This window comes from Trachurus trachurus, assembly GCF_905171665.1.
Source record: "Trachurus trachurus genome assembly, chromosome: 1".
NCBI classification, from domain to species: domain Eukaryota; kingdom Metazoa; phylum Chordata; class Actinopteri; order Carangiformes; family Carangidae; genus Trachurus; species Trachurus trachurus.
In genome coordinates this window covers 31,169,192-31,182,604 of record NC_139891.1, presented here as the reverse complement: position 1 = coordinate 31,182,604, position 13,413 = coordinate 31,169,192, and the positions used below count along the sequence as shown (strand labels likewise).

Here is a 13,413-nt window from a genome sequence, read left to right as displayed (position 1 = left end):
CATTAATCCCTTCGCCTCCTGCTGTGTTTTTTATTATCCTCTTCTATATGCCAATGAGCTCGCTGGTGTCTCCGCCTCGGAGCTGCTCATATAACGTGATATTCACAGCTCTTTTCCTCACTTTCAGTGGCATCACACGGATGTGGATAGAAAGACAGAGAGAAAAAAAAGAGAGCTCCATTGTTCAAAAGTAGAGGAAGAGAAACCGCAGACTGTGGCGTGTTTTTGCCTTGATATTTTACTTCTTATGTAACTTTGCAGCCTCTTAAGCATGGGAAAACAATTTAGCAAAAGAAAACAAAATACAAATAGCAATTTCACAGGAAATGGTACGACGACTGGCAGCACCACAGTATGAATGTATAACACGGTGTTTGAAAGAAAACTCAGTTCCACCTGATGCATTTCTCCTAATTCAGTAAACTCAATTTATTGTTTCCAAGTGCTCTCCAAACGCCATTTTCCCCCAATAATACAGCAGCAACGAATGCCTTTGGGTAATATTCAATAAGATAACATTTTAGGTTTTTAACAAAGTGGATGGATACAAAAAGCCAAGTGCTTTAAATTGTGCCTGGAGGAAACAATCTGGCCATCTTTCCTCTGCTATTAATACCGCTTTGTACTCAGCAGCAAACAGGTTTTCCATATCAAACAAAAAGCCTTAAAAAGCTCCGAAGCACAGCGGCTGCTGATGTGGATACTGAATCAATCGAGTTAGTGGATAGCGATGTGGTTGGTCTGAGAGTCAACACCAAAGTCAGCAAATCCAATGCTTTGCTTCATTTGTTTTGATCTGCACAGTCACTTTCAGTATCTTGATATTATTGAATTCTGTTCCAGAGACATATTGATTTAATTTAATGGGCATTTCCCAGACTTATATTTCAGCATATTGGAAGGTGTTTCTAATATTTAGTCTACCCTACCTCATATACACTAAATGGTCCTTGGATCAGTGATATCTACCCAATGTTGTGTCTTTAAACCATTTCTTGCTTTTGTGTTTCTTCTCCTGCAAATGTGAGATTGAAATTTCAGGTGAGCTTTAATTAGCCTGGTCCTAACCAGTCTATTGGACTTCATTTCATTTGTGCAAAGGGTCTGGCCACTCTCCACGGAGAAACATTTACGTCCTGGTTGGTGGTTACTCTGTTGACGTTTACCAAATCGCTAACGTTGGGTCGTGACATACGTTGTGCGCCAGAACACGATGCAGCTGCTGCGCTCTGTAAGCAACGACCATCCCCCATCGCAATGGTGTCCACCATCGATCTTTGCCACAATGGAACAAATGGCTTCCGTCCATCGCTCTGCCATCATCATGTTTGAACTACAAATTCAAATTCAAACCTAGCGTGTCACCTCAACGTCACTGTTCTCTTCACTGATTGGCTGGTAGATTCTAAGCAGGAGAAAAGCTGCAAAAGCATTTCAATCCGAGGTAAAAGTTGAGCAGAAATGCGAAGGCGGGCGAAGCCAGGCTACAGGTTGGATGTGGATGTGGATTAAAGAGGAACTATGCAGGATTTTTACCTGAACTATGCTACATTTTTTACATTAATTAAACAGCTTTGGAGTAATTGTGATTGTTAAATAAATTACTTGTAACTTGTTACAGGAAGAACAGAGGCTCTCTTTCTTCAACGTAGCGTCTACTGGCTGAAAACCAACCTTGCAAGATCAGAGCCTCCGGCCCGGTGTCCCAGCTCTATTCTTGGCGGCACTGCAGTACAAACACGCCCCGCAACCCGTAATCTCTTGTTTATGACACATTAAGCTACACAAATATACACATTGTTATGTGTATATTATGATAAATAACGTTTTCCACTGCTACATGGATTGCTTTCTCACCGGCTTCCTTGAAAACAAATGCACATGGCTGGGAGGAGGGTTAGCAAAACAGCAGAAAAGCGATTTGCATAGTTTCCCTTTATTATAGATGACAAAGACAAAAAGGACCCTGGCAATCACAGTAAAAAAAACAAGCAGCTGAGTAGAAGAAGCACAGAAGCCGACTAAATACTTTGAGCTACAGTTGCAAACACAAGCCACTGTAAAAACGGGATAAAATTATGTCCGACAGCGTTTTGGATTAAGTGCAGAGTGACAAAAGTTTGATCTGTCTTATTACTGCAGACTGCCTGAGGTGTTGTTTTTTTCTCTAATGTTGACTGCCATCCTTCCCTCCCTCCCTCCCCTCACTAACGGTCTCGCTCTCTACATCTGCAAAATGATTTAATGCCATGAAAACTACACTTGATTTTACAGTCTAGGAGGGATGGGGTGAAGAAGAGCGATAGAGACGGAGAGAGACTGGCAAATATGAAAGCCTTAAAGCTCTGAGCCTGGTTATCTCCTTTCAGAGACCTCTTTCCAAGTCACACTCAGTCATTCATCTTTCTATGAGCTCCTCAACTTCAACTCTATCGTCACCGTTTTACCTTATTATGTAAAAAAAAGTGAGTTTGAGTTTAGTGGAGAAACTCCCAGGTCATTTCAGATCACACAGCTGCTGAATAAAAGCTTAACTTCCCACCTGAATCGCTGCCGCTACATGAGCGACCTCCTCCTCACCTGTCTGGATGTTGGTGCTGTCAGAGACTGCAGAGGAGACAAATGTGTTAAAATGTGTCATATCCAGCACAATAGTGAGGTAAACATTAAAGAAAAGGTGTTTTTTTCCCCCCACTGCTGGGTTATTCAGTCTCTGCTTAGCCCACAAACCAATCTCCCACAGTTCAATAGGGAGGCAGGTAGCCATAAACATTTCCAACAAAGCTGAGAATATATTATATAATATATTATCTTTAAGAGGTGGAACCACAATTAAACGCGCTGAAACTGTGTTAAATGATCCATTATATTGTAAACTGCTCTGTTTAATTCACTGCTGATTGTGGTGACTAATGAATGGAGTTGACTCACTACATCTGTAGATCTTAGATTTGAGAAAATGTTATGATAACTAATACTAATAATGGAAAATTTAAGGCTCAGACTGAACTCCCAGCGCTGGGAGTAAGTAGACTTTCTTCATAAGCCTTGCGTTTCTGAAATGTGTTGAATTTTTAGACGGTTGCATAAATCTTAATTCTTTCCTTCTCCGTTTTCTGTTATCACTCCATTCATTCATTATTCATTTCCTCATTCTTTGCATAATCTGGAAAGGTAGATTAGAGGATTTCTTTTCTTTTACTCTTTCCTCTGAAATTCCACAAATATCCTTTTTTTAATAAATAAAATAAAGCACATTCACTCACATGGACTGAATGTATTTATATACACACACAAAGGAGATTTTTGCTTGTGGATCAATCTGCTGCACCACTCAATCTGAACTCACAATGCGAGAAAGTGGACCTGGTCAATAGCAGCCTTTTCATTTTAGGGAAATAACAAGGACACACACACACACACACACACACACACACACACACCTATGTCCACTCATATTTCCTCTCATTCAGTAAACCCTCTTTGACTGAACACTGAACCAAACCAGCAGCTGCATCTTACACTGTCAGCTTTTCATCTGTGAGGACACACTATTTGATGTGTGTGTGATGTGAGGATCAAAAGGAGATCTCCACTTGTCAGATGACCAAAAGCTTTAAGTGGTGTCTCAAGAAGAAAATAAGAAAAAACAACAACAATCAAAGAAAGACTAGATATCTTGACCTGGTGCAGCAGGTGCTGTCTCAGCTCTGACAGCTACATGGGCCTTTTTACCATCCCAGCAGCTGAGATACAGTAAGTGCTGCTGTGAAATATTCAGGAAGGAAACTCAGCATTACATATAACCCAGAGGGCACAGGCTTTTTTATTCTGATGCTAACGTAGCTCGTAGCAATGTAAAAAAAAAAAAAAAAAAAAAAAAAGAAGCGGAGGAACCGTGACTTAAATCTCTGTGCCACAGCTGTGCCACGGGACTGTAACAGAACCTGTTTGTTCCTTGGCAGCCGGTCTTGTGCCTGACACCAGAGCTTAGAGGCTGCTGGAGACAACGATGCTTAATTCACTCGTGAGCTTTTTAAAGTAACACGGGAGGAAGACAGCGCCGGGGACACTTGTAAAGGAGGCGTAGAGAATACACAGCAGGAGAGAAGAGGAAGCAGACTGACACAGAGACAGAATTAAAGACGGAGACAAAGACGAGTATTTTTTTCTTCTCCCTCTCTGTCTATAGAGATTTTCTTTAGGAGCACATTACATTTGGATCTGAATGGACGGCTTGTCTCTTTCTGCCTTTCCTCTATATTTTCCCTGCCTCTCTCTATCTCCAGTTGGTTATAAGCAAGAAGCTGATTGGCTGCTGGCTGCTTAATGGAAAGGTACAGTAAGAAGGTAAAATGTCAAGAACACAGCGTCCCTTTCCTCCTCAGACTTCACGCACAGAATAAAACATAAACTGAGCTGTAAACACATAAACACACATCTGTACAAGCTTTGTTGTGTTCCTTCTCCTTCCTCCACATCCCTCTTATCATATCATCATATCATGTAACATTATCAGCTGATGTCTCAGGTTCTTTCCCTTTGTTTCTCTCAACTCTTTTATTTTCTCCGTATCCTCCGTTTCCTCCTCTCTCTCGTTTCCCTTATCTAACGTTTTTCCCCCCTCAACTCCACCTCAATGAATTCCGGCACGTCAGTCATATCTCCGCTCCCGTTCTCACTCTTTACACTCACTCAGAGGCGTTACTACTTACAGATAGATCAACTCTGTGTTTAGGGAGTTTGTATGTGTGTGTGTGAGTCACACATCACCTCACTGTAAGTGTTGTGCTCTTCGGAGGCTCGATAAGCAGTGTGTGCTGAACCCGGGGGCAGCGAACAGAGCACCGCTTGTCCTGTATCTGGCGCCCCTGTCATTTCTTATACAGGCACAGCTACAACTGGAGACAAACTGCACAAACACTAGCAGAAAGAAATAAAAAAAATGCAAAGCCCTGCAGATTAAAGATGACAAGTCTTTCACAGCCTGGATCATAGGAAACCTTGTAAACAGTGGCCTGCAACAACTACTGTATAATAAAGCAACACAGCTTTGGGTCCTCACTGTAGAATCAGGTTCTCATCAAAGACCATCCTTACAGAAAAAAACACATGAACTTCACATGTGCCAAATTTGGCACATGGGAAAAATTTGGCACATGGGAATCACTTTATTTGCACATGTGAAACATGTGGTTTTGGCCCAATTTTATGTGAATCACATGTGAATTCCCATGTGAACCCATTTTCCACATGTGGTAACATGTTTTACACATGTTCTCTATATGGTAACACATGTGGTAACATGTGATCACGTCTTACCATGGAGTATGTAAAACATTCACATATGACTGACATAAAATTGGGCCAAAACCACATATTTCCCATGTGCAAATAACATGATTCCCATGTGCAAAAACATGTGAAGTTTATGTGGTTTTTCGGAAAACTGTAGGAGAAGTTCATGCTGGTTCTGATAGAAACGTGTCAGAATACAGAGTGTATACTACAACACAACACAATATTAGGTAGGTGGTCACAGTGTTGTACCTGATTGGTGTATATTCTGCAAGAGAAGAAAAGCTCATAATTGAGTTTTCTATGATATCAATATTCACTTTGACCGCATGTTAAATTCACATCTAATGTTGCATAGATTTACGTAGAATACAACTCTAAACCAACACAAATAGAGCCACTAGAAAACACAACCAGCCTCTGTTAACATGTGTCCACCAATTATCTCTAGAGACAAGCACCTTGAAAACACTCCTGCTTCAGCCTGCTGCATCTGTTTGATACCTTTAAAACCTAATGTGTCAGATCAGAGGCAGAAAAAGAACAAAAGTACCTGCACATCTGGAACTTTATCCTGTAAACACCTGGACTTCGATCACATAGATGTACACAGCAGGGTAGAGCCACCAAGGGAGGCACGTCTGAATATTTAAAGCAGTGCTCTGATCTTACAAACAGTCATATTGCTGTGTTGTAGCTCAGGAAGGAAGCGCGGCTGCTGTGAACTTGTTATCTGAGGTGAAACATACGAACCCCAGGGGTCTACTGATGGAGAATTAAAAACTTCAGAGTGAAACAGAGATTTTCTTAATATATTTTTTCCACAGCCTGTAAACGGAGGGATGTAGAGTGATTAAATGATAATGGATTAAAGGGATAGTTCAACATTTTGGCAAATTGGCCCATTGCCATAATCCCTATAGTTACCTTTCATTGTCGGTGCAAGCTATTTTTAGAACGGCGGAGAAGAGTGGCGAGCTGCTCAGAGCTACGCTACAGAGGCTAATGGGATTTCTTGGTTTCCCTCATCAAACTCATCAAATACACAATCCAACAACTCCAAAACGCTGTCATGGACAAGTTGTGACCTGCACATTCACCACACTATGAGATAATAACAGAACGTTACGAGACAGAGTTGTTTTAGAGGTAAATTCATGCAAAACCGCTGATGCGTGTTCCTGTCGGGGGCAGTTTTTCAGCTTGTAACGTTCCGTTATTATCTCATAGCGTAGTGAATGTGCAGGTCAAAACTTGTCCACCAGAGTGTTTTGGAGTTGTTGGATTGTGTATTTGATGAGTTTGATGAGGGAAACCAAGAAATCCCATTAGCCTCCGTAGCGTAGCTCTGAGCAGCTCGCGGCTCTGCTCCGCCGTTCTAAAAATAGCTTGCACCGACAAATAAAGGTAACAAACCTACTCCTAAAACTACAGGGATTATGGCAATGGGCCAATTTGCCAAAATGTTGAACTATCCCTTTAACACATTAAAAGTGGAGCTGGGTCACATGGGTAAAGGATATGGGCTGCAGACCATGCGGATGCACAAGCTGCGGGGGCAGGTGGTCTGCTTGAGGCAGAAGAAGACCACAGGTACCAGCTCCGGGTAGGGCACTACCAACACACTGGCATCGCTGCTGCCATCATCATCCTCATCGTCGTCGTCTTCATCATCTCCCTCACACTCCACCACCTCTTCTTCCTCCTCCTCCTCCTCCTCCTCCTTCTGTATCCTGTCCTCCTCTGGAATAACTCCTTCCTCTTCTATTTCCTCCTCTTCCTCCTCCTTTTCCGTGGGAGGTGCGAGCTGGTACGGGGAGGAGGGTGCGCGGGGGGAGGAGGAAGTGACGGCGCCATCGCTGTCGCCCCTGGCTATGGCTGTCGTTACCCTGGAGATCGCCGCCGCTGACGGTGTCGCCGCTGCTGATGTTGTTGTTGTTGCGACGCTGGGGCCCTCCTCCTCCTCGCTCGTCATGGCAACCCAACGGTCTGTGATGAGAGAGAGAGAGAGAGAGAGAGAGAGAGAGAGAGCAGAGAAGACAGAAGGAGGAATTTAAAATAAACTCTCAGTTCATCAACAGGGTGAAGACACAACACCGAGCACACACGCTGTGGAGAGAAAACACCGAGCCAGAGTTGACAAAGGCCCAGAGCAGATTGTTATGAACACTTCTGATCTGCTGGCGCCATGGGAAGGAAACCCAAAAAAAACATACATAAAAACCATAAAAATGCCAAGTGGAAGCTGATTTAAAAGTTACTAAAAAGTTTCAAGTGATGCTTTTTTCAGTGCCCTTAAAGGGACAGTTCAACATTTTGGCAAATTCACCATAATCCCTATAGTCATAGCAGTAGGTTCATTACCTTTAATTATCGGTGCATGTTGTTTTGAGATCAGCGGGGCAGAAACGTGAGCTGCTCAGCGAACACAATGGAGGTGAACAGTACAGGTCTCCAGTCCCTCATCAAACTCATCAAATACACAATACAACAACTCCAAAACGCTCTGGTGGACAGGTTGTGTCCTGCACATTCACCACACTGTACCGTTCACCTCCATTGTGTTTGCTGAGCAGCTCACGTCTCTGCCCCGCTGATCTCAAAACAACATGCACCAATAATTAAAGGTATTCTGCCCCACTGATCTCAAAACAACATGCACCAATAATTAAAGGTATTGATCCTGCTCCTATGACTATAGGGAATATGGCGATATATCCCCCCAGCCAGCAATGCTACGTGGGGTCCATATGGGCCCCACTTGGGCTGCAATTGTGGGTCCCATATGTGGTTTGCACCCAGGATCCATATAGGCCCCTACTGTGGTAGCCCATGGGCTACGCAATTGCAGCCCAAGTGGGGCCCATAGTGACCCCACTTAGCATTGCTGGGTGGGCCTTTAAGATGAGTTTAAAATCCCCTGCTAAGATCAAGCTAGACAGCATGAGACCCTGCTGTAGTGGGACCAACCAAAACCTGCTTAGGTCAGGGACCAACTAAACTTGTGTAACCACCATTTGTAAAGGTCTGACAGTCTTCAAAACCAGTATCGAAACGACTGGGCTCCAATGTAGGTTCACAAACCCAGAGGTCACTTTGTAACATGATGATATAATCTGTCTAGTCGTTGTTGATGTTGTGCTTGGTACCACCACTGATGGGAAAGTGGAGACGTAAACACTGTGACATAATGATGCATCTCTATGACGGCTGGTGGCAAAGAAAACCGGTCCTTAGAAAACTCTTGAACCGACTCAAAAGCACCAGCCAGGAAGTAATTTGGCTAAAAGCCACAGACTCAGGCTTCCTTTAGTTGTACTTGTAACAATGCTGCACTTTATTACTGATAGAGAGCAGCCACATTCACATTCATGGTCACTAGAAGCTGCTTGTCAGAAAAAAAGAACATAAAAGCCAACAAGTCCTTGGGAATAAACAACACAATGCATAATTCATTCTGTCTCTGCAGAAGTGATTTCACAGATGTGTTCTTTGACCTGACACCCAGATCTCCAGGTAAGACATCTCAGAATCGCTGCTTTCCTCTTAAGAGGTTTTGGGTCTAAATTGTTACTTGGTTAAAAAATAAAGTCTGCTTATTTTTGCTCTTGCTGAGCATTAGATTCAGCTTTAGAGGCGCTTTTAGTTTTCTCTCTTTTGTTTGGGGATAGAGGCCGGCAAGCTGTTGCCGTTTCCTTCAATCTTTATGCCAAACGAAGCTCACAGGACGACGCTGGCTTTATATTTAACAGACAGTTTTTCCTCTTTGGGTCTTCTCATCCAACACTGCCGGAGAGCAAACGATGAGCGAAATCTCCCAATATGACAAACTATTTGTCGAAAAATCGAGAACGGTTGTAAAAAAGAGAGGCGGGCGGTGGCAGAGCGCTGAAAGGCTGGCGAGAGAAATAAAGGAGTACGGAGAAAGAGAGTGAGTGAGTGAGCGAGGAGAGTTCAGTGGTTTAGTCAGAGGCTTAGCGTTGAGAGGAATCAATACTGTGGAGCTGGAGAGAGAATAGAAGGAGCAGCAGTGCTGATATGACTGAGTGGCAACTGCACATAGATTTCCAATGAGGGAGCGGGAAAAAAAGAAAAGAAAAAAAAAACACGATTCTGGATAAAAAGCGGCCGAGAGCTCAAGTCCACTTCACTCATTCTGCTGATTCTTTAAAGGGATAGTTCACCCAAAATTCAAATTTCACTCATTATCTACTCACCCTCATGTCGACTAAGGGCTGGGAGAATTTTCAGAGTCCTCCGTGCCTTCTCTGAGTTACGCGAGGGGGTCCGCGCAGCAGTATTTGTCCATATAATGGTTGTGAATGGTGCTCACTTTTCTTTGTCCAAAAAGACACACCAAAAAACATCCAAATACCTCCATACTGCTCGTCTGTAATGTCCCTCTTGTATTGAAGCCCCGACATGAGAAATTGTTCCGCCGGTCAGTGCAAATCTCGCAGTGAACTGAGACACTGGGAGCTTCCGCTACAAACGAGCTTAAAATATAGACTTATTTAATTTTTTTCGGAACATTTTCTCATGTCGGGGCTTCAATACAAGAGGGACATTACAGACGAGCAGTATGGAGGTATTTGGATGTTTTTTGGTGTGTCTTTTTGGACAAAGAAAAGTGAGCACCATTCACAACCATTATATGGACAAATACTGCTGTGCGGACCCCCCCGTAACTCAAAGAAGCCACGGAGGACTCTGAAAATTCTCCCAGCCCTTAGTCGACATGAGGGTGAGTAGATAATGAGTGAAATTTGAATTTTGGGTGAACTATCCCTTTAAGTAGACTCTGTTCTTTTAGATTACAGGTTGTTGTTACGACTACAAAAGACAGACTCCGGTCGACCACCAACAGTCAGCAGGACACAATCACCCCGAGACGACTGAGATGATTTCAGCTGTTCGCCACTGACGTCGATGCCGTTGTTTACAATGTAACCATGATGGAAATCACAGGTTGTGAAGTATGGGCGAGATATAAATACGGTGTAATTTCAAAAATGTATGAAGTGAATGAGGAAAATGGATTTATAGGGTGAAGAAGCAGAAACAGGAAAGAGAAAAAAAATGAAGTACATGCTTCAGCTGGGCAATAATCCAGTGTTAATGGAGTCAGAGTGAAGGAAGAAAGAGAAACACAAAGTTCAAGTGGGATTGAGTTTTCATTCAGCGGCTTTCACACATCTACAGTGAGATCTGCAGAGGTGCAAGACGACACTGAGCAGCTATCTCTGCAACAAAGAGGAAATATCCCTGAGTGCAATAACAGCTAATGAAAGCTACAGTCCACTTCAATCACAGACAAAAGCTTGCTTCGCTCCTTAAAGTGGCCTGTGTTCATTTGAGTTGTCGGCTGGTTTTCTGTTATTACAGGACTCACTCCGCAGCCTCGGCTAAGGCCAGAGCTTAGAGATCCTGCTGATTAGAGCAGATACAAGAGGAGGGAGATGTGAGTTTCTGTTGGTAAAGGCAGAGCAGGGGCTTGGGGCTGAGCATCTGACTGAGTAATTATCAAGTCATTGGTAAAATAACATCAAACTATGGGATTCTGTGGGGAAATTACAGTGGGTACTAGTTTCATTTGGAGGGTTTCACGCGAGATTCACGCGTGAGTCACGGGAGGCTCACGCGGATTTTTTGTGGAGGAGTAATTGTGTTTTCACCAGAAGCTGCAATGTGCCCAAACAACCGCCAGGTGGCATCTGTGAGCAGCAGATCGCCTCTATAAGACAGCAGCACGGAGCAGTGAACACGAATGGGGAATGCAATATAATAATAATACAGTATAGTTTTTCAATGAGAAAAATGTAACGACGGCAGCTATACGTCTCACTCTCTTTTATCGATCCTCTTGTCAGCTCCAAACACACCCATCTGCACCGCGATTATGGACCACAGCGTGGTTTTCCACACAGCAGTTAATTAACTCAGTGGGCGATGCTGCCGGTGTGTTTTTAAAATGAGCCAACTACTGTACAGTAGTGTTCATTCCCCACCTTGTTTGACTGAGAGTGTAGCTGGATGATTTCTCATGAATGAACGGGCAATAGCCTATGTCACTTTCGGGCTGGGCGATAAAACAGGATATCCTGAAATAACTTTCCCTCGATAGAAATAGGCTACAAGATGTGTGGATATAGGTTTCATTCATCCATGTTTTGGATGAATGGCCACAGCAGCCGCGACCGAAGATGCAGCCGTGCTGATGTGACCGCAAAAAAACAAAAGTCAGTCGAGGTCAGCTGGTTTACAGCCGGCCGACTCTGAAACACTCGAGACACAATAACATTAGTAACGCAAGAAAGGTATAGTTCACTTAGTAGAGCAGCTCTCACTATAAGCAAATATTTTATTTCAGTCTGGGATGCCAACGTGCAGTTTTAGTGAATAATGCATTTTCTCTTATCATCATTATTATGATCACTGATATAGCCTAAATGTGCGGCTACATATACCGTATGTGTGTGTTTGTGTAATGCAGGGGTGCTTTAAAAAAAAAATCGCTACAGTGTGGTTTATATGCAGCGGTCTGTAGGACCATAGACACATCAGCGACACATTAGCACCTTCATTTATCTCTGATCAATAGGTGTGCTTGTGGATACTTCACTCAAGTAGGCTACAGCCCTGCCCCCCACAGAACTTCACACAGCTGTTCAGTCAGCTTAGAAAAACCGGTTCTTACAGATAGCTACCTCTCCTCACACTTTTCATAAGCCGGGGGACAAAACTGTAGGCTTCGCTTCATTGTTTCGTTTCATTTCGTTAAATGAAAATCATCTCTGAATTATGGAGCTAAAAATAAAATAGGCCTATCTTTAAAAAGAAGATCCTATGATATTTAGCCTAATTGCATTATTTTTATTCAAATGTGACTGAGACCTTTATCTACCTAAACAGAGGGTAACATGAATAAATATCCTGTTTTGTATTTCTCTGGAAACTGTTACATTATGTAACGTGAACGCGGCACTCTCTCCCCCCTCTCTCCCTCCCGAATTGGGCATATTATGATAAATATACTGTAGATAAAAACAATAATTGAAGAAAAAAATAAGCTATTGTCGGCCCGAGGTATAAATGCCCAGAAATCGAATGTTTCATTTGTGTAAATTGTAGCCTAAGCTTCAGAAACCATCACACATGGAAAAGTCACGGACTGAGAGACCTGTAGTTTTAATATAAACAAAGTCATTTACGTAAGAAAAACACAAACGCCTGTGTGAGACCATCTGGGTGGTTCTAGTGTTAACATTAGCCTAATGAAGAATGAAGAAAACACGTTACAAATGAACTATGACCGGATTGACAGCAGAAACAGTGTGCACTTATCTCAAGGAAATTTAAATCGAATGCAACTGTAACTTGTAATCCAAGAGGCTGAAACGTCTTCCTAGACAAATAACCAAGTCCAGTTGCATTCGATTTAAATTTCCTTGAGATAACTATGACCGGGAGTCCGGGACAAACGAGAATATTCACAGGCTTAGTGCATGTGCACACGCCGGCCGGAGATCGACTCGCAACAATGTAGCTTTCCCTCGATTAAAGTAGTTCTGTCATCTCCCACTTTGTACCGGATAAGAGACAGCACCCGACAGATATGCTAAATGTTTGGATGCAACAAAGTCACTGTTAACAAAATCAGCATCTAATCTGTCCCTTCAAGAGCAGCTGCTGGCAGATGTGCATTATTGCTCCGCTCGTGAGTCCAGCAGCATCGGGTTCAGGCTGCTGGCACGGACATAGCGATCGTGGGCTATGAGTGGATTGTTACATTCACCAGAACCTGCAGAACTCAAACTACTCAAACTTGGAGCCCGACCAGGCTACAGGAGAGATCAAAAATATGCAGGGGACCCCCAAAAGGCTGAGAACCATTGATCCTGTTGAACGTAACCACTGTGAAACAATAAAAAAAAACAACATTGATCTGATTGACCGGCGTAGCGGTCCCTCTCTCCATCCACTCTCTAGCTCTCTCGACCACAGCTGCAAATGAAGTACCTATGACCTATGAACAGCGCCACTCTCCATTGCAGCAACGTTGTGGTCAAACGTGGAATTACCCCAAAATCTTTTGAGCTGCATCTCAGTACGATG

The 13,413-nt window shown here is 43.1% G+C and overlaps 1 protein-coding gene across 1 annotated transcript in view; it reads right to left on the bottom strand.

Annotated features, from left to right (window-relative positions):
- LOC310987786 (voltage-dependent T-type calcium channel subunit alpha-1I-like) overlaps positions 1–7,282 on the bottom strand; it is a gene marked incomplete at its 3' end in the record, with an annotated part of 212,719 nt that extends 205,437 nt beyond the window's left edge. The window contains 1 exon segment of the mRNA XM_083974215.1: positions 6,833–7,282. Within this exon segment, the coding sequence (XP_083830341.1) occupies positions 6,833–7,273 (441 nt within the window). The 5' untranslated portion in view covers positions 7,274–7,282.
- Between the last annotated feature and the right edge of the window lie 6,131 nt (positions 7,283–13,413).